The following is an 18903-nucleotide window of genomic DNA, read 5'->3' on the forward strand; positions in this document are numbered from 1 at the left end:
CAGTGATTGTCCTAATACTGCAAAGTAGCAGCAATCTAGGGCTAAATTCCTAATGGATCTTATACCTGCGACTTTAGCCTCAGAGATGCCTGAATGTCTCCAAAGTCCCCTGCACACGTAAGTACCCACTGCATACTCAGAACTGCCTGTTTCTTGGTAGCAGGAGTAGCTCACTGGTTTTCTTAACCCCAGGCATGACTCACAAGCGAAGCATTATGCCAGTCTTGTCTATGGGAATTGCATACAGAGGGGGCAGAAGCTTCTCTAATCACCATTTAAAATTCATACAGTCTTTCAGAGGGTGGAATTCAGCATCCATTTCTTCCTCAGCACATTAGTACCATGATGGCAGGCTACAGTATCGAGCTGCTCGTCCCAGCTGCTGGCCAGGAATTTCTTTCCGTGCTATAGCCCAGGTGCTGGAGAAACAAGACCAACATTTGCCCACCTGCTGTAACCCCTAACCCAGAGCACGAGCTGGAGAGGGACTCGACCCAGACCATTTCAGGACGGTGTTCTTGGCTGCTCAGCTGCTCTGTGGTGGTAGCAGCTCCGGCTTAGAGCAGCTGCTAGTAAACGTGCCGCAGAGGAGACTTTACTAGAAGAAATGTGGGCAGCTAAGATACCACACAGGAGTTGTAAAGCATCCATGTTTAGAGACCTAAAATGCCACTAGATGCCCAAAGGGGATACTGGGCACTTAAGGCCAGGCTTCAGCTATGCAGCACACAGCCAGCTAGGAATGGCTGGTTGTGGCTTGGCTCCTGTTGCCAGGGTCACCTACAGCACAGATGGAAAGGTCTCTGCACAGGGTCCTCCCTCTGTCCATCCTATTCTTCCTGTCCAGATCAAAAGCTCTGTGCAAGCAGTCTCACGAGGTAACAAGCAGTATTAGTAATACATGCCCTGTCCGTAAGCGGTAACAGCCACTAGGGTCCTTTCCTGTGCTGTCATCTACCCTAGCATGTCCACACCAGTAAAACTTGGCTGAAGCTATTCATGGGCACTGGACCATGATCACCAACACTGATGGAACCAGCCCCAGAGTCCATGCTCCACACCAGCATTTCTTTTAACTCCCATTATTGATAGTTCTGCAGGCAAATCTTTCCGGGGAATCTTTTCTTTCTTTGGGAGTTTCGTTGTTTTTTCCCACTTCACCCAACAAAATTACTCAATTAACCCATTTGCTACTTTTTTTTTTTTTTGGTCAAGGTTTGTGTAAGGGTGCCTTTTTAACGACTGATCAGCATTTCATTAGAGCACCCAGACAGCAAAGCTGCTCTGTGCTGCAGTCCACCTCTGACACTCTGACATCTTCTGCCTGGCATATCCCAAACCGTATCCCAGTTCAAATAAGTTTCCATCTCCTTCAGCTTCACTATTAAGAAAAAAAAAATTGAAAAGCAAACAGCAACCATTTCCCCATGGCCCCATTTCTAAGCTCTCACCCTGCTGGTTTCAGCAGACCTTCCACCACATCGTGCCTGTTTCAGCATGGGGTGGGACCATCCTCTCACCCCCTCCCCCATGCCATATTTTGCAAGCTCCGATTCCCAGCCTGTCTTGCTTTCAAACAGTCACTCGTTCCAGTACAGAGATGGGCTTCCCACCCCCACAACATCTTTAGTCTTAAACCGTGAGTTAATTTGCACATTTGTCTGATGTACCAGGTCAGCTGGTCCCGCCACCTCTGCGCCCTCCCGGCCACAGGGACCCGAGCCCTGGCAGGGGTCCCTCTTCACCACCAGCTCTGGCCTTTTCAGAGGTGGGCTCATTCTCTTTCGGAGCCATCTTTCAGGATGACGCTTGCTTTACTCAAGTCCTCGTTCTTCCCCATTTCTTCCTGACGTTTCAAAAATAATTACCAGTGGTTCAGTAAGTTCATTAGCAAACTCCCTTAGGACCCTGGGCTACGTACCATCCAGCCCTGCTGATTTGTGGATAGACTCTAATCAAGTGTTTCAAGTCTCTCTCTCCTTCCTCCTCCTTTCAGATTAACAGTTATTTTGACAAGATTCTCATTATTTCCTGGCAGTATCCAGGGACTAGGCTTATTTGAGTCCTCACTGTTGTCATTGTGGGTTTATTTTTAACCTCAGGCTCTGCTTCTCCACAAGGACATCAGAGTTCTTGTGTTCTTCAGAAACACGTGGCTTTGTCGGTGCCATTTTAGTCTCAGTTCATCCTGGGTCTTCCAGCGCTCTCTGTCTTCTGCCTTTATCCCTTTTTATCCTTCTTCCCACTGCTCCAAATTAGCCAGACAACTTTACTTTTACCAACCCTACAGGGTTACTACCCTCCTCCACCTTCTTAGATCTAGGCCACCTTCTTGGCTGCAATTAATTTGCCTTCCCCTCCTTCTTTTTCTCCCTGCTGTCCTCTGGTGTGTATGCAGTCTCCAAATCTCCATTTTCCTTCCCAACACAACCATCCACTAGCTGCTCTTGGAAGAAAAACCTCTGGGAAGGGACCCCCAGCCACCAGAAAAGCCACCACCAACCCCACCCACTTAACGTCATCTTTAAGTGTTGGGGGGCAAACTCAGGCTTCCCAGCAGATGAAAAGCAGAGCCGCCCCCGCTTTTAGCTTCCCCCCGTGCAGTGGAAAGGCAGCATAGAGAGCACAGCATCCCTGGGCTTCCCCCACCCCGCTGCCTGCTGCTTCTGTCATCCTTCTGCCCCTTCCAAACACATGCACGGGAGCCCAGCCCTGGGTCTGTCTTCGTTAGCCCAGAGCGAGTGTCGTGCCCTGCATGTGATTGCTGGAGAGGCTGAGGGGTTGCGTGGAAGAAGGAAGCCATGAGGCTGAAGGGCAGTTCTTCTTCCAAGTAGCTTCCACACCTGCACACCTTACCGCCTGTCAGGAGCCCACAGGATCAGCCCAGCTTCCTTACCCTTTTTGGATATTATTTGGGTATATTGCAAGAGATGGCTGAAGTCGAGCACTTTCACTTTAAAAAAGCAGTAAGGTTTTTTGTTTTCTTCGGATGCCTCCATATAGCTCCCCTGCCGATCCCTCAGCTGCACGTCCCCAGCGAGCAGCCGCGTGTGCCCCAGGCTGGCTTTCAGCTTGACACCAACCTTCTGGGTGCACAAGGAGGACAAGTCAGTGGGACCTCCAGGCTCCTGCACCAGAGCAGGACCATGGAAGAGGTTGAAGCAGCAGAGCGTTTTTTGGAGGATTTTTCCCCCTGCTTTGCAGCATTCCTTGATAACTGGAGGAGAAACTTGTCCGAAGCAAGAGTCTACTCCAACCAAGGCAGCAGGGAGTTCAAAATGCTCAGGTTGCTTTTGCGTGTACATGATTTTACAGGGATGCATTGTCCTGCTACGTTTGGCTGCAGATCCCATATGTAGACTGGAGAAGCATCTTACATAGACTAATTTCTGTTGTTTAAATTAGAGACAACATGTCCCTACCTGGCAGGAACAAAAAAGGATTAATAGGGCGAAGAGAAGGGGAGAGGGAAGAGAAATCCCTACGCAGCTTTATATAGACAAGAATTAAAGGTGTATCCATCATTCACCCTTTGTTACAAAAGCCTGGGTTTGTTTTAAGCCTAAAAAGAAAACTGTTTGTTGAGAAAACTAACTAAAACTTACTTTTTTTTAACAATACAGTGCTGTGGTTCTGGATGGAAAAATTTATGCCACTGGTGGGATCGTTAGCAGTGAAGGACCTGCCCTGGGAAACATGGAAGCCTACGACCCTAAAACAAACACGTGGACACTTCTACCAAATATGCCCTGCCCTGTTTTTCGACATGGCTGTGTAGCAATCAAGAAGTACATTCAGAGCGGCTGATGTTACCCAGGATTGGGATGGAGAACTGTTTGTACCTGTTGAAAGCAGGCAAGAATACTACTACTACTTAAGAAAAAAAAGCAGCAAAGCCAGCCAGTGAACATATTGCTCTAAAGTCTTGAATAGTGTCTACATTGAATGTAGAAAAATCATCCTCACCTTTTGGTGAACAAGGAGCAGAGAGCTCCGTGCTATGTAAGATATTGTAACTTAATAATACAAGAGTGTCACTAGATGTTATAGTGGCACTTGTTCTGGACGTCAGCTTTTGGTCAACCCAGGTGCAATAGAATTTCACATATTTTTTAAGCTGGGGAAGGGGGGGGGGGGGAAATCTGCATTTTACTTTAGAGCTCAAGCTTGATTCTTAAAATAACCATGCAGATTAGTTTTACTATTACACTTTAGGCATCAGTCTATTTGAAAGGTCAAAGTGTCCTTCCCACTTTGATTCCTACATTTGTTTTTAACAAATACATGCTTTTCAATACCAATGACTGAGAGAAATCTTGTGTGACAGATGGCTTACGTTGATGTCAGTCTTCCATCAGATCAAATGAATCTTGCAGTTCTCTAGAGCAGAACCCAGAAAGGGGGGTGAGGCGGGGACTGGGGAGAAGAAGAATAGCCATTGGTAATAAATTCCATGTAAAACGATGAGGGGGGAAAAAAAAAAAAAAGGTCTGTTGGGCTGGGTGAGTTTCTGCTCCTGGTGATACTTGTGTGGGCATGTGTGGCCGTGCCCACAGGTGGTGTGGGAGCTTCTGAATCTTTTCCTCCCGGTTTCTGCTGATGTTCAAACTTGGCAGTGCTCAATTCCCATAACACAAAATGAGTATGTTTTCGATTCCAGAGGTATTCTCCTGATAAACCTGTCTTCATTTCTGATTGGGATCACATTAAAACACACAGTGTAGTGTGGGATTTTGATGTTTTCATCAAATGGAGGAAATGCTTCCTGTTGCAGCTACACACTCAGTTTTGGCTCTCAACCAAAATTCCTTACATTGGGATATACACCACTATCTTTCATGTAAAGTCTGAGAAGTGCTTTATTTTCTTTTTCAAGTTTCCCCATAGATGTGGAAACCCTATACTTCTCTTACTTACAGATTTTAAACACACGAGTTTAAATCCCATGGTAGAAAAATACATAGACTTAAGCCCAGTATGAGACTTAAAATGATTACTATGTAGAGTTGTAAGTATATGCACAGCACAGGGGTTATATTTTTATATATATTAAAATATTGTCTATCCAGAGAGCATTGTGATGTGGAAATTCTTTATAAATTTATACATTAAAGGATCAAATGGGAGATGGACCGGGTAACACAGAAGGGTAGGGGAAGGAATCTTAAAATTCACAAATAGGAACTAACCCCAAGCTAAGGATTGTCCAATTTCTTTTCAAATAGAGGGAAAAAAGTTGCCATACTTGCCTTTGCAGACTCAAATCCCCAATGCCATGCCAGTAATTCAGCAAGGAGGGTCCTGTACAGGGCGCGGGTGAGATCTTACAGTCAATATCTAGTTGATTTCATACCAAATATGCTAGCCTTTTTATACAGAGGGAGGTCTGCCTACAGCTTTGGGGAAAACAATGCAGATGGTTAGCTAATCATCTTATTTTATTAATAATCGTTTATAAAATAAAAGAAAAAAATGAAATTTGTATCTTGCAGTATTTAAAGAAAAAGTGCTCAAGTCAGCTGAGTCAAGCTATAGGGTGACTCAAGTCTCTCATTTTGACAGTGAGGTTCCAGCCTTTGTTATGCAGTTGTTTTATTTATTCTTTAAAGAAAAAAAATAATAAGCACAACAAAAGTATATACTAGTATGTCATTTAAAGTATTTATGTCAAACAGGGTGCAAGTGTGAACCTAAAGATTGGAGCACAAGTTTCTAACTGCCTGGGGCAGGACTAATTTTAGTGTTGGTGTGTGTCTGCCTCCAAAGGAGGTGCTACCTGTCAACAAGACCTAAACACATTCAACATTTCCAATTTAGCTTATTTCTTCATTTCTCACACTGGAACAAAACTGGCTATTTCTGTGAATAATATTAAAAACAGGGTTATCTGTAATGGTATTGTATATAGTTTATGTTTACTGTTAAGTTCTTGTTATATTATAATAAATATATTTATAGATCTAGATTCAGCATCCAGATTGGATTAATTTTGTCATGACTGACCAAGAAACACTGCATGAACGGTGACTTCAGGTTTCATCCCAGCCATGGATGCAAATGTGTTCATTCCATCCAGCTAGCTTCTCTAAATCCAAAAATTTATTGCTAATACTTTAAATGCTCAGTAGCTTCCAAAGTACTTCCAGTCTCATTCTGGCAAAAATTCTTAGAAGTGATTTTGGATTTCATTCAGCAAGATTATTTCTTCTTTATTTTCCAAAACTTACTAAGAACAAAAGGGCTCGAGATAGTGTAGGAAACTATCTTGGAAAAACCCACTGATGAACAGCTTTTGTTTGGTTGGTTTTTAAATGACAGTTAAGGTTTGTACTGCAACTGCTGCAATGTCTAAAAGATGAAAGCCACTTTTGCCCTATGGTCAAAATTCCTTCGTATCCAGAGCAGGAGCTTGGTGCCTCACTGGATACGTCTTTCAGAGAGCAATTAAGTGCAGCCGTTCATCATTTCTCTGATGTTTCATTAGGGTGTCGTCTGGTAGTTGTAAAACTGGATGTGGAACAAAGGCGAGCCAAATATAACTCGTCTCAAACACCACTGCAGCGGAACATTGCAGCTGGACCTGAGCAGTTAATAGCTGTTCGACGCATTAACAGTAAGAATCCAACATACATTGAAATTGTCTCCGGTTCTTACACAGTACATCTCTGCAAGTAGTTAAGAGCATGAACCGCAGTTTTTAAACATTTTAGTTTAGGCTTAGTGGCTCAGGCTGAACCACCTGTGAAGATTCCTAAAAGCCTCACAGTTCAGTAGTACACAACCACGCTGCAGTAATCCAGACCAAGCGGAATGAGTTGCCAGCCTTTTCATCAGCGCTCCGCACAGATCTCTTACTCAGCACTAGTCAATAATACTTGGGAGGATGAACAAGACACAGGCTATTTGCTTTACTTGTATGTGGAAATTATTTTAGCTCCCCTCTGGGAAGTTGGCCGAGTGCTTTTGCCAAATGAATCATGTGCACATATCTGCCCAGAGATTTTTCTTCTTAAAAGCTTTAAGAAATTCAGGGGACCGGCTGGCTCAGCAGCTTGATAATGATAAAAATTTTTGTCGGCTGGTTTGCCTCCCCCCAGGCTCGCTGGGGAAGGAGAGCGCTCCCCAAACGGGGCTGTGGTCGGTCGGCACCTACCCCTGGCAACTCGCACAAGTCACCCACCTTTCCCCCACTGCGGCACCCAGTGGCAAACACGCCGCGCTAATAAAACCTCAGTAACCCCGTCTTTTAATTAACTGCAGCTAGGTGTTCAGGCTGAGCTTAGCACAGTGCAATTGCAGTAAGATAATAAGGGCTTTGTTACACTCCAGCTTGCCCTCGGTGGAGTCCAGACAAACAAAATGCCCTGGCGAGCACCAGGGATGAGCCGGGAGGGGAGCCGCAGCCTGCACTCCTGCCCGGCTTCACCAGTGCCATTATGTTTCATCAGCAGAGGCAGCAAACGCACACAACTGCTTCAAGTACTGAGCCACCCGCCTGGCTTCCCGTGAAGAATTGCTCCGAAAAAATGGGAACCGATCCCAAAGCTTTTGTCCGCCATCACAAAAGCAAGGGCAAGGGCTCAGAACCATCCTGCCTCCCCACCACCGGCTGGAACAGGTGACTAATGTAACGTAACGGGCTAAACCTACAAACAGCGTACGCAGTCACGTCCTGGCAGGCTGCAGCCTGCACCAGGTCCCTAGGAAGCCACTGACTCTGTAGCCACTCTGACATTTTAACAACTTGTCATGCTAATACAATCTTTTTAAATTGGATGAGACCCTTAAGCTCACCCCTTAATGGCTTCTTTCCCCCATTTCAAGTCAGCTCAAACACAGGAGCTGAAACGCGCTTTCGGCTGAGGTGGAGACGCCAGCACGTACAGAAAGGTAGCAGCAAGTTCCCATCGTTGGTTGAGTGTTCTGGGTTGATAACTTTAGACTGCAGAAAAAGCCAGAAAGAAAACGGTCTGGAGGGAAGCAGATGGATGTGTCTCAGGCACGGTGTTTCCATCACTCATTACATTAAGCCGGACAGCGATACCAGCACAGAAACACTGGTTTTCCTCCGAAAAGCCAATCTGTTTGAGGCGTGATTAAACACGCTCTGAGGTTAGAATTCATGAAAGCCAGAGCTGCCATCACGGGCTACTTAGCCGAGCTGTGCGAGCATGACAAGCAGAGCAGCATGGTCTCCAGCTGCTGGAGTCTGGAAACAAAGTGCCAGCCTACCTTGAAAAACTACTCTCCCTTTGCTAGCCACCGGTGGCTTTTTCTTTTGATAAAACACACTACTTGTAGTAATTCCTGTTCAGCTAGCAGATGGCTTGAATTTTCCAATTTTCTTTATCTAAACAAATTCTACTTCAATTGGTAGCAGCTTTACAGACAGAATTAAAAGTTTGGGCTCATTTACTACCTGGGAGAAGGAAGCTCCGGTGCTGTCATCAAGCCAAATCTGCCTCTGAATTTTTCATTAGTGGTGGTCTACACAATGGAGGTTGAAAGGCTGCCTGCTGGTTTTAATTTCATCATCTGCTATTTCTGAACAGTGTTCTCTTTTCCTTCAGAGTTCCTATCCCCTATTGTCACACAGTAAGGTTCATACCAGCAAGAGCATCAAACCCTTTCACGACCTGTCCCGAGAACAGCGCTGCTAACCCAGGAGTTGTAACAGCCTGACAGGCAAGTTCAGCACGTAGCTGGTAAGCAACAAGCACAGAACTAGGAATTGTGATGGCAAGTGGGGCTAAGCTGAAGACCGTTTAAAGCCATGCCTTGCACCACAGGGAACACACACACTTTATCCATCGGCCAGCATTGGTGACCTTTTTGTACATTTTCGTGGCTAATGAACAGGCACCTAACTAAAGTCACCAGTGACAGTCCCACAGGAGCTTCAGCTTCCCGTCCCATTAAAAAAATCTGTTTAGAAAAATACTAGCCCTTACAGGTAGAAAGGAACCAGTTCCTCTCCACACCTTGGGAACCTGAACAAAGCAGTCCCTAATTTCTAATACAGCGTCCTTGTGCTGGTGGACAGCCTCGGAGGAAGGATCAGTGAATGGAACAGCAAAGGTGACACACCAAATGCTTGAAGTTTTAAGAATCTAACGAGCACTGTGTTGTACCAGGAACACTGTCCCTCCAACTCAGGTAAAAAGTCAGCTGTTGCAAAGCAAGCCTAAATTTCCAAGCCCGCTGGAATTTCTCTAGCCACTCTGTTTCCATTAAAAGAGATAGTCTTTTAATAAATTATTTACTTTCCTCTCCAATGAGCGCAGTGCTCCGTTACTTGCTGACACCGAGTTCAATTCTACCTGCTTCAGTTTATGCCCAGCTTTTCTGCAAGCCGACTGTTTATGTACTGGAAATTATCAGTGCCACACAGAACCTTTCCAGGGAAAATGAAAAGTGGGAATGTGGGAGGGAGCGCTTGGGAATGGCTCGCGTTTCCATCTTCTATTTGGCAAGAGGTATTCCCTATGGGGATTACAGTGTCCAGACCACATACTGCCTGGAGAGCACAGCCGACTTTCCCTAGTAGTTAAGGATTTTCAAATTCAAGAGGTAACCTAACACTCAACCACCTCCAGAAAACCCCGAAGTCTGGGCCTGCTGACATATTCATTTTTAATAACGCGTGGGTATTTCAGAAGGTGTGCTGATAATGTGACAGTTATCAAAAGGGCAAGAGAAATGACTGGGTAATTACAGGGCATTCACCTGACATCAATCCCAAGTAAAAATGGAAAGATGGTATCTAACTAAACTGATCATGAATCAAAGAGAAAAGAATAAATACGATGATTTTCCAGAAAATTAGCTGTATCACACAAACCTGATCTCATCCTCTGACATTTGATTGATAAGGTAATAGACTTTCAACAGCATGTGACATGATACTTCAGCTTCCTCACCATACAGTATTCAGACAGCAAATATTCCACAGGCTAAAACCAGGCAGATTAGTTGAGGAATATCTAATCTGTACAAGTAATTCCCAGTTTGGTATTATCAGAGTATTTTCTAACGGGGGAATCCTCTTCTTCCAGAGTTCCTAAAGGAAAATGTTGACATAAATCACCAGTCACAGACCTGGGGAAACAGAGATTAGCAGAGCAAAAGATAACAAGGACCGAGCAAGTCATACGTAGTGTGCTGGCTCTGGGGCCACTAAAACAAAACTGCTTTTCAGAAAGCGAAGGGGGGCCCTCGGAGAGGCTCCCAGGCGGAAGGCTGATATCCAGGAGGGAGAACAGCATCGTGAAAAGCCACAAGTCTGAGAAGAGTCAAGTAACAAGAGCTCCCAGACCAATTGCAAGGCATGAAAAGACTAAATGTATCTTTAGATGTGCAAAAAGGGGGACAGTGAGTAGGTGATTTTTAGCTCTATATATTGCACTGGTGGGACCAATGCTGGAATATCACATCAATTTCCTCTGTGAACAAATGTTTTAGAAGATGTTGAAAAATTGACCTACCGCAGAAAAGAGCCACAAAATTGACTTAAAGGCTGGAGAAAATGCAGTGAAAGCCATAAAGAGCTCATTCTGCTCAGCAAAAAGAAGAATGAGTGGCCACTTGACCACAGTGCATTAGTATTTTCACGGGAGGAAAAAGAAAACTAAAAATCTATGTATGCAGAGTCTAGAACATAAAGAGAAGACAAGAAGCAGTGCCTGGAAGCAAAAGCCAGACCAAAGCAAACGAGGAATAAGGCACATATTCCTACCTGTGTGCTTAACCACTTGCCCAAAGCTCAGGGAGCAGGGTGGGTACAGGAACTGCAGATCAAGACCAGATGCCTTGAAAAGACTCTTAAAGCCATACAGAAGTTACCACACCCTGTGCACGCATGAGATTAAACCATACGTGCCACAGAATCGGATTCAACAAACCAGCGTTTCCTGCTGACATTATTCTCCGTGAATACACCCAAATTTTTGTGACAAATGGCTAAACATTCAAATCATCATTAGGTGTCAGTTAATCTCCATTCCCCAAATTTATTCTCATGTATTGAGAAGATTAACACTGTAAAATTTATGCTCAGCTTGTGCTTTCATGGCTGTCCTCTGAATCCCTCTGAATCTTATGAAAAGGAAGCTTTCTATTTTAAAAGCTTTCTGCCTTCTGGACATGCTTTAAATTTTAGAGCAAGACTCTGAAGCACTCTAACCCCAAAATAAAGGCTAGACATGAATTTTAAACCACTTACATCTCCAGTGCCTCATGAAAATGTAGTCTTGCATGCTTCTATTTCTGATGCTTAAAATGTCTACACGAAACAGCAATTTATTACTAAACTGATGTTAATAGTCACACGACACGTGACTATTCATGTTACATTTCCTTTATCTCACTATAACCTTTCGTAACGTCAGAGAATGCAGCCAGCATCACTTAAAAAACAGAATTATGTTCATTTGAAACCTATAATAGATTGGCAATTTGTCCTTCCCCATCACCGAAATCTGGTAATGCTGTTCTTCCAGGTAACCTCCACGTACACGAGGAATTCTACAAGGTGTAGTGAAGTCAGCAAGAGAACACAAGGCCTTTACAACAGAACTAGGGCTGGGATTTTGGGGATGACAAATAGTTCCTTAACTAAACCAAGATCGTTTTCTTTTCCTTCTACAGCTGAAAGACTCAGTTTCTTAACAAATTAATTTAGTCTAAATCTAACATACTTTCTAGGATGAATCAGCCTTTTATTTTGGTCTCTGCTTTACTACTTTGCTGAGTAAATACTCAAAGGGAGCCCCTTTTGAAACTTCCCCAAGCCTTTCCCTCCTCCCAAAAGTCCCAAAGCTGACAGGTCATCTTCTACAGACTCCTACTTCCATGCAGCCACAGTCAAACATCTCTGGGTTACAGCACAATTCACATCTTACATTGATACAAAGGGATTTTCATCAGGATGTAATTCATCTCTAGAGGAAAAAAACAGGATGAGAAATGGTGTGAGCATTCCCAGCAGCCATCTAGTCTCAGGGACCTGTACATTTCTCATGCAAAATCTGCCAAATTCCTGATTGCTGAAAGACCGAAGTAAACAAAACACGGAGAGAAGTCCACGGCAGAAGAACCAACTCCACATCTGCAATATGCCAAGGCATCCAAAGTGTTGCAGCACTGATGCCCCAAATGCAGAGCCTGAACAACCACCTCCTCTGCTCTCAACTCAAACCCAGCAGTGTTCTAACACACCTTAACTCCACATAACCATTTGCACCTGAAACTCGAAAGCAGCTTTATTCCAAATCAGCATCCACCTATCAGCAAACTTTAATGCAGACAGCCAGGTTTACACTAATGTTCCACTAAAAGCGGTGAAGCCATTTTTAAATCTTAACAGCTTCTCATATCTTTACAGGAAAAGGATTTTTCCTACCATTAAAGCAAGGCTCAATATAACATAACTCAAATGCATTCCTGAAACAAATGGAATTTAGTAGTAATCACAGCCATTTGCTGGCAGTGGGTTCAACTGAAATATACTCCCTATGCGAACAATCACACTGTAAAAAAATTACTCATCTAAGGAATGGAATGAGGCTGAATTAATTAGTGCTAAATTTTATAATCCCTCCTTTTTACATAACAGTTACATGACCACAAGCGATGCATTAAGGGTGGGGGGGGGGTGGGGGGGGGGAAGCGGAATGAAGTGTTTGGCTTCATTAATCAGTTCATAAGTTTACTGATTTAGCCTGCAGGATTCATTCACATGCTGTGCTACCTTAAATCCCCATATATTACAAGTCCAAGTCCTGCCCAAGATACAGAACAAAAGTATCTCATTTTTAATTTATTTAAATAAATTAGCTAAGGAGCTTAAATGAGGAAACAGGGGATGTGCAGCACTGCAAATTTAAGGGAATACAAGAAATTACATTTCAAAACTACTTTCAAGGCAGACAGCAGCAGCAGAAGGGTGAACACTTGACAAATGAGTGTTGCTCAAGCTTTTACTAAGGCTTTATTAACAACACGTGATGCAACTCAGCTCTTCCTCAGTAATTCACACTTTTGAAGCACCACTCAAAGTTCACTAAGTGTTTTTACTAGAATGCTTTTGTCAATGCCCCCAAAAAAAGCAGAGTTTTATCCCTTCAGACCAATTATTTTTACAGCCACTGTCAGAAACTGGCCCTGAAACTGTTCTCTCTGTTGAGATGGCCATCACCACCCCTGGAAGACTGGAACAGATACACAAGACCTCATACCCTTCTTTGTTCACAGACTGTAAACGCCTCGGATGGTGCCGAACGTGGTGTTGGTATCTGCAAGGCTCTGATTCAGATCAAAACAACACATCCGACCATGCTGATACAAAATTAGGCTAGGCTCTCACTGATTAACTTCATTATTATATTTATATAATAATTTCTATAAGGGATATTGTATTTCCTACCTAATTGTGCTTTCAAAGCTACATCTAAGAGTGGAATTGGAGTCAGACATGAAATAAGTTACTACTACCCTCTCCCTCAACTAGCCCTTTGACCAGGAGCCCTATAATTTAAGGTACACCAAAACGAAAAGAGGAAAATGAGCAGGTGTGTTGCATGTCCTACACCTTAAGAGAAGCCACTGAACGGCTTCTTGTATATAATGTGGCACAGTGTATATCACACACCATTTGTCAGCTCCAGATAAACTGCCAATGAGTAAGATGTGGGTTGAGTCTTCACTTGGATATTTATCCTCTGGCAGCTTGCTCTCCTATGCAGGAATTAATGGGGGGAAGATGGACGGACTAAAGGAACCCCTAGATACAGTAGAAGTTAATCTTAAAAAAAAAAAAAAAAAAAAACACAACAGAAAAACAAAAAGCCCACACAACAGAAAAGGAAAAAGCCCACACAACAGAAAAGGCAAGAGTAACTTTGAGATAAACAGGAAGGAAAGAGAGTGTTTCCTTTAAAAACCTCTCACGAGAAACTCTGGTATCACTTGGATGCTGATATACTAGAAGCACTCCTGGTGGTACTCTGCAACTGAACAAAATATTTTCCAAGCACAGAGCATAACTTCATAACAATCGTGTTATTCATTCACCAACATGCGATACTAATTTCACTTCTTCAGTCAAGATTAATAATAGGGTTTTTTCTTTAATGGACAAACACTGAAAGCATAAGTTACGGATTAAACTGCTCAAAGTAACTAAACAGCAGGATCCCAGAGTAACACATCTGAACTGCTAAATCAAGGAGGTCTAGTAAGAACAAGACTGATACCAGCTAGGAGGCAGCATTTCTTTTAAATACATTTTTGAAGGAGCTAAAGCTGTGTTTTCTTGTCATCTTTATTCAAGTATTTCACAGCAGTTATATTACAAATTACAGTAAAATGTTCAAAATTTCCAGAAGTTCAAAAAAAATTAAATAACTTACTTCAAACTAACATAAAATGAAGTCAAAATGCAAAACATCAATTTAAACACAGTTCTGAATAAAACTATAGAATCCAAAATAAACCATAATTGATGAAGGGAGTCTACTTAATCCACAAAGTAGACACACGTTAATGAAACCAAACAGGACGCCCCAATGTCTAAGTAACCCAATGTCCAAGATATAAAAGATGCAAGTACAAGCCCAAATTCAAGCTTATGTTATGATTACAAAATAAAATAAAAACAAAATAATTGACCATCAGCTGCAGGACCTGCCATTCAGGAGACTGAAGGTAAAACCAGAGCTGACCCACCAATGTAATTACAAAACAAAACAAAAAAAAAACAAAAAACAAACCCAAAAAAAAGGAAGACAAGATATTACAAAAACCAGTAATCCTATAAATACATTGGCATATGAGGAAATCAAGTAACAATACAGAGGACACAAAACAAAACAAAAAAATTAATCACAGGTGAGATTCAAACTTGCAAATACAATTAACTCCATAGCCATCAACTTTACCCAAGCGCAACTCTATTATCCCCAAGCCAGCCCCACCAGCCCCCCAGGAAACCTCCTTCCTTCTGGCTGGTCACACCTCACTGACCCCAGCACCAGGACTCACACAGGAGTTGATCTGCAACTTTCACAACAAGAAACAAGGAAAAGAGATCAATTTGTACAAACTCTTGCCAGTGCTATGTGGCAAAAAAATTAAAAACATACAAAGAGTAAACAAGTTTAGACCACATGGATAGATTAACAGCGGTTTTAACTCTATAACCACCAGACATCCGTAAAGGAACACAAAAACTGATGTGTGGTTATTTGGGCTAGGAAGGCAAGTATATCACTTTAGGTAAGCTGTCCACTAACACGTCTGATATCAGCTACTCTTCTCTAAAACAACATGGCAGCTCCTCAATTAGTAAAGTTGCCTCTTAACGATTTTTCCCAATCAACAACTGACAGTAAAAATTTTCCTTTAGAAACCTGACCTTTTAGAACCATTTTTAATGCTAGGCATTAGCTTAAACTTGCTTTTCACACTCACTGGTGACTAAAATTCTCAACTGTTTTAAGTCATATAAATTTTTTATCTTCTTAAAAATGTATGCAGTTTTATCTTCCACAAGTGCTGCTGTTACTTGAACAAAAACTTCTTTGAGTAAGTGAAACTGGAATAAATATTTTTAAAAAATTCTGCAGCAAGAACCTGAGACTTGCAAAAACCCCTTTTATCAGAAACTTGCTACAAAAAATCTGCTACATTTTATTTAATCAAATCTTAAAGTTTGTAACAATTTCCATCAAAATACAAAATGCTGTTAATGTACCAGACACAAAAATATCTCAAACAGGTATGATGCTAATAAATACTAAATGAAACATGGAAAAAAATCGCATAATCAAATCTGAGATCAAAGTATCTCATTTAAGATGTGTTTTCTGCTTGTTTTTGTTGTTTTTAATCGCACTTTCCCACCTAAAAAATACAGTGTTTCTGCATGGGTTGCATTTAGAAGGTGTAACTAGATGCACGTGAACACTTAAAACCTTTTTCTGCCATCAGCTATAAAGAAGAACAGTGGCATTCGGGGGAGAAAAAGATCTAAGATAGAATTATGTTTAACCACAATATACAAAGCACTTTGGATTACTGCAGTAGCCCAAGGCCCACGTTTTGTTTCTCTGCAGCGCTACACTACTATTAGCCATAGAGGTGGAGACAATTACCTTAGCTTCAGTTCGTCAATGGGAGCAGAGTGATCACAGTCCTCAATAAACACTGTTGGTAACTAAAATACAAAAAGCTGAGGTAGCTCAGTATCTCTGCAGTAGTCTGTTTTCTCTAATTAAAAACTAATCACACCGTGTTGCATATTTCTGGAAAGACACTTCCGCAGCGATATAGGGACAGTCACAATGAATGGTGAACGACGGTAACACCAGCCAAGTTCTCGAAAACACTTTCCACGTACATTGGAAATAAATCAGCCCAGGTGATGTTTAAATACCGAGCTTGTGACAGACCATGTTTTTCGTGGCACTGCCTAGGCTGTTCTCCCCAGTTGCCACACAGGAAAGGTTTTGAACTACACGATTCAGACCCAGAGAACTTTGGTCCAAACAGATCAATTCAAAAGGCTGCCCCTCCAATCCCCCCAACATTAGCAATGCTTTGCATGTACTGAGATGTTAAGCCTAGTTTAAGCTTTATGGTCAAGTGAGCTTGGGCTCCAGGACTCTGACCGACTACAGTGTCTTCTTGCCTGCACTGCACAGTCCAAGCTATGTATTACAAGCGCAGAACTTCAGAAAGAAGCCTGCCAGTATTAAACTTGGTTTTCTTAAAGAACTCAAAATGGAAAACAAGGAGAGGGTGGGAAAATGCTTCATTTTTAGCAACACAGAAGAGTTTCACTGTGTAACTTGTTTCTAAAACAAATATATACCAATGAAAAAGGAATATCACCATTTTGGTAAAGTATGTGGCTTTTTCAGTGTGTCTTAGTTTAGTTCTGTAGAGTAAGACAGGCATTATAGAACCATAATACTGGTTGCCATCCAATGAAGAGAACACAACTCATCCTTTTGGAGATCTTCGTTCTGAAGACAGCTTTCTAACATTGCCATTTGCTATAATCCAAACCAATTGATTAGCCTTATCTTTCTCAATTGACTGAAAGGCACATTAAAGGCAGTTCTAGAGAGCCTCATCTTCAAATTACTGTACATCAGTTACTCAAGATTCCTACCACAATGCATCATTGCCTTCTTTAGAACAGATTTTTTTTTTTTTTGTCCGTTACCCCAGAGAAAATCGGGAGAAAAAAAATTAAAAAAAGGTTGCCTGTTGAAAAATATTCGACTTAGATCTGCTCTTTCCAGTCCTCTTGTATGTGTTGGTCTGCACTTTGCCTGAAGTTTCCCCAAAGATAATGCTTGTAGAGTGAACAAGAGCAGAAATGAGAACAGTTTCTGTAGCACCAAAAATCTCCAAGCTGTGGCATTGTATTCTTTATTTATATCAGATACAACTATATGAAGTTCCGTTTGGTTCTTGTAGGCTGGTTGGTTTCAGGTACCTGAGACAATAGCACCAAATTCAACAGAAAGAAAACCAGAGAGCACTTAAGACCAAGGCTCTGCACATACTTGGTGCAAATGGAAACTGAATGGCTCAGAGGACTGCTCTCCCGTGAGCAGTGTGAGAGGATAAACCCACCCATCTTGACAAGTTCACAGGAATGTTTCAAACACATGAACTGTTCTTTCCATCTCCTGCAAGAGACACAGAGCATCAATTATACATAAATATACAGAGATGGAAATAAAGTTACATTACATAAAAAAAAATAGTCCAGTAAATATGATTATCTGATCAAATAATTAATAGGAAAAGACACATTTCTGTTGATTAGCTGCTATCTGCTAGCAAAATATGGTAATAGAAGAAACTAATTAAAGTATAAATGCAGAAAAGCACTCCACTATGGCAGTCCATAAGAAAAATTGAAGTGTATTAGGGTCACTTACATAATTAATGTACTCAATATGCATTAAGAAACCATTGCAACGGCATACTGCATGAATGCAAGTCTTAATGCACGCTTATGCTATCGGTGACCCAGCTGTAAACGCATACCTGCACCGTTTGGAGAATCAAAGCAAAGATCAGTCTCTACATACTCCTGCTGGATGAATGTCTTTTTAATCTACCTAACATTTGGCAAAGCCTTTCAACATATTTTTAGGTGAAGATGGCAGAGGAATAGCATGAAAATGGTTTGAAAAGTGTTTAGCAGGAACTCTACAATATCCCATGCTAAGGCCTTTCCAGGTTTTGTTGTAAAATATTCATGGAGAAAAATCTTTAACGTTCAGGGATCCAACTGGAAGCTAGCAATTGTCCTTTTTTCAGCAGGATTGGTTATCAGCTGAATCAGCAAGCTGACCCAAACCCTTCTACGGCTAGAACCATGGCACCGGAGGGAACGCATCTCCAGAGTTATGACCAGCCCGCTGGTGAAATGACCAACTCACTGCCGATGCAGACAGGCCTCTCACAGCAAACACTTCACAGGCAAAGGGTGACAGCAAAGCAAACAACTGGCTTACATCCTGCTGTACTGGACTTTCTCCCAGGGGTAATACCCATCTAGAGAAAGTTTGCAAACTTTTAAGGTCTTGTACAAAAGCCACGATCAGGCGACTGCATGGAGCAGAGGTACATTATGGGGGGTCTGGCCCACTTACACAAATGCAAGTAAAGGGCAACTGCAGCAACGTTTACGGCTCAGCGTGGCCATAAAGCAGCCACTTTACGTCCACTGTTACTCATACCACAAGCGTGGAAACTGCTTCTATTCCCTTTTTACTCTGTGAGCATGTGCTTCTCCATGCTGCTGTATGGTCTCCTCTTTTTCCTCCATTCTTTTAGGTTAAATTCTTAGTCCTTTTCTGAGGAAAGTATTATTAGGAACAA

At 42.3% G+C, this 18903-nt stretch overlaps 2 protein-coding genes across 6 annotated transcripts in view; one reads left to right on the top strand and one right to left on the bottom strand.

Annotated features, from left to right (window-relative positions):
• The window catches only part of KLHL29 (kelch like family member 29), a 406353-nt gene extending 400388 nt beyond the window's left edge, over positions 1-5965 (top strand). For both annotated transcript variants that reach the window (XM_040598977.1, XM_040598978.1), the window contains one exon: positions 3624-5965. In XM_040598977.1, coding sequence (XP_040454911.1) covers positions 3624-3807 — 184 coding nt within the window. In that variant the 3' untranslated portion in view covers positions 3808-5965. The remainder of the gene's footprint in view (positions 1-3623) is intronic.
• An 8337-nt stretch (positions 5966-14302) lies between these two features.
• Positions 14303-18903, bottom strand: part of ATAD2B (ATPase family AAA domain containing 2B) — a 77896-nt gene continuing 73295 nt past the window's right edge. For all 4 annotated transcript variants that reach the window (XM_040597909.1, XM_040597908.1, XM_040597911.1 and 1 more), the window contains one exon: positions 14303-17699. In XM_040597909.1, coding sequence (XP_040453843.1) covers positions 17658-17699 — 42 coding nt within the window. In that variant the 3' untranslated portion in view covers positions 14303-17657. The remainder of the gene's footprint in view (positions 17700-18903) is intronic.

The sequence above is a fragment of the Falco naumanni genome, chromosome 6, assembly GCF_017639655.2.
Source record: "Falco naumanni isolate bFalNau1 chromosome 6, bFalNau1.pat, whole genome shotgun sequence".
NCBI lineage: Eukaryota > Metazoa > Chordata > Aves > Falconiformes > Falconidae > Falco > Falco naumanni.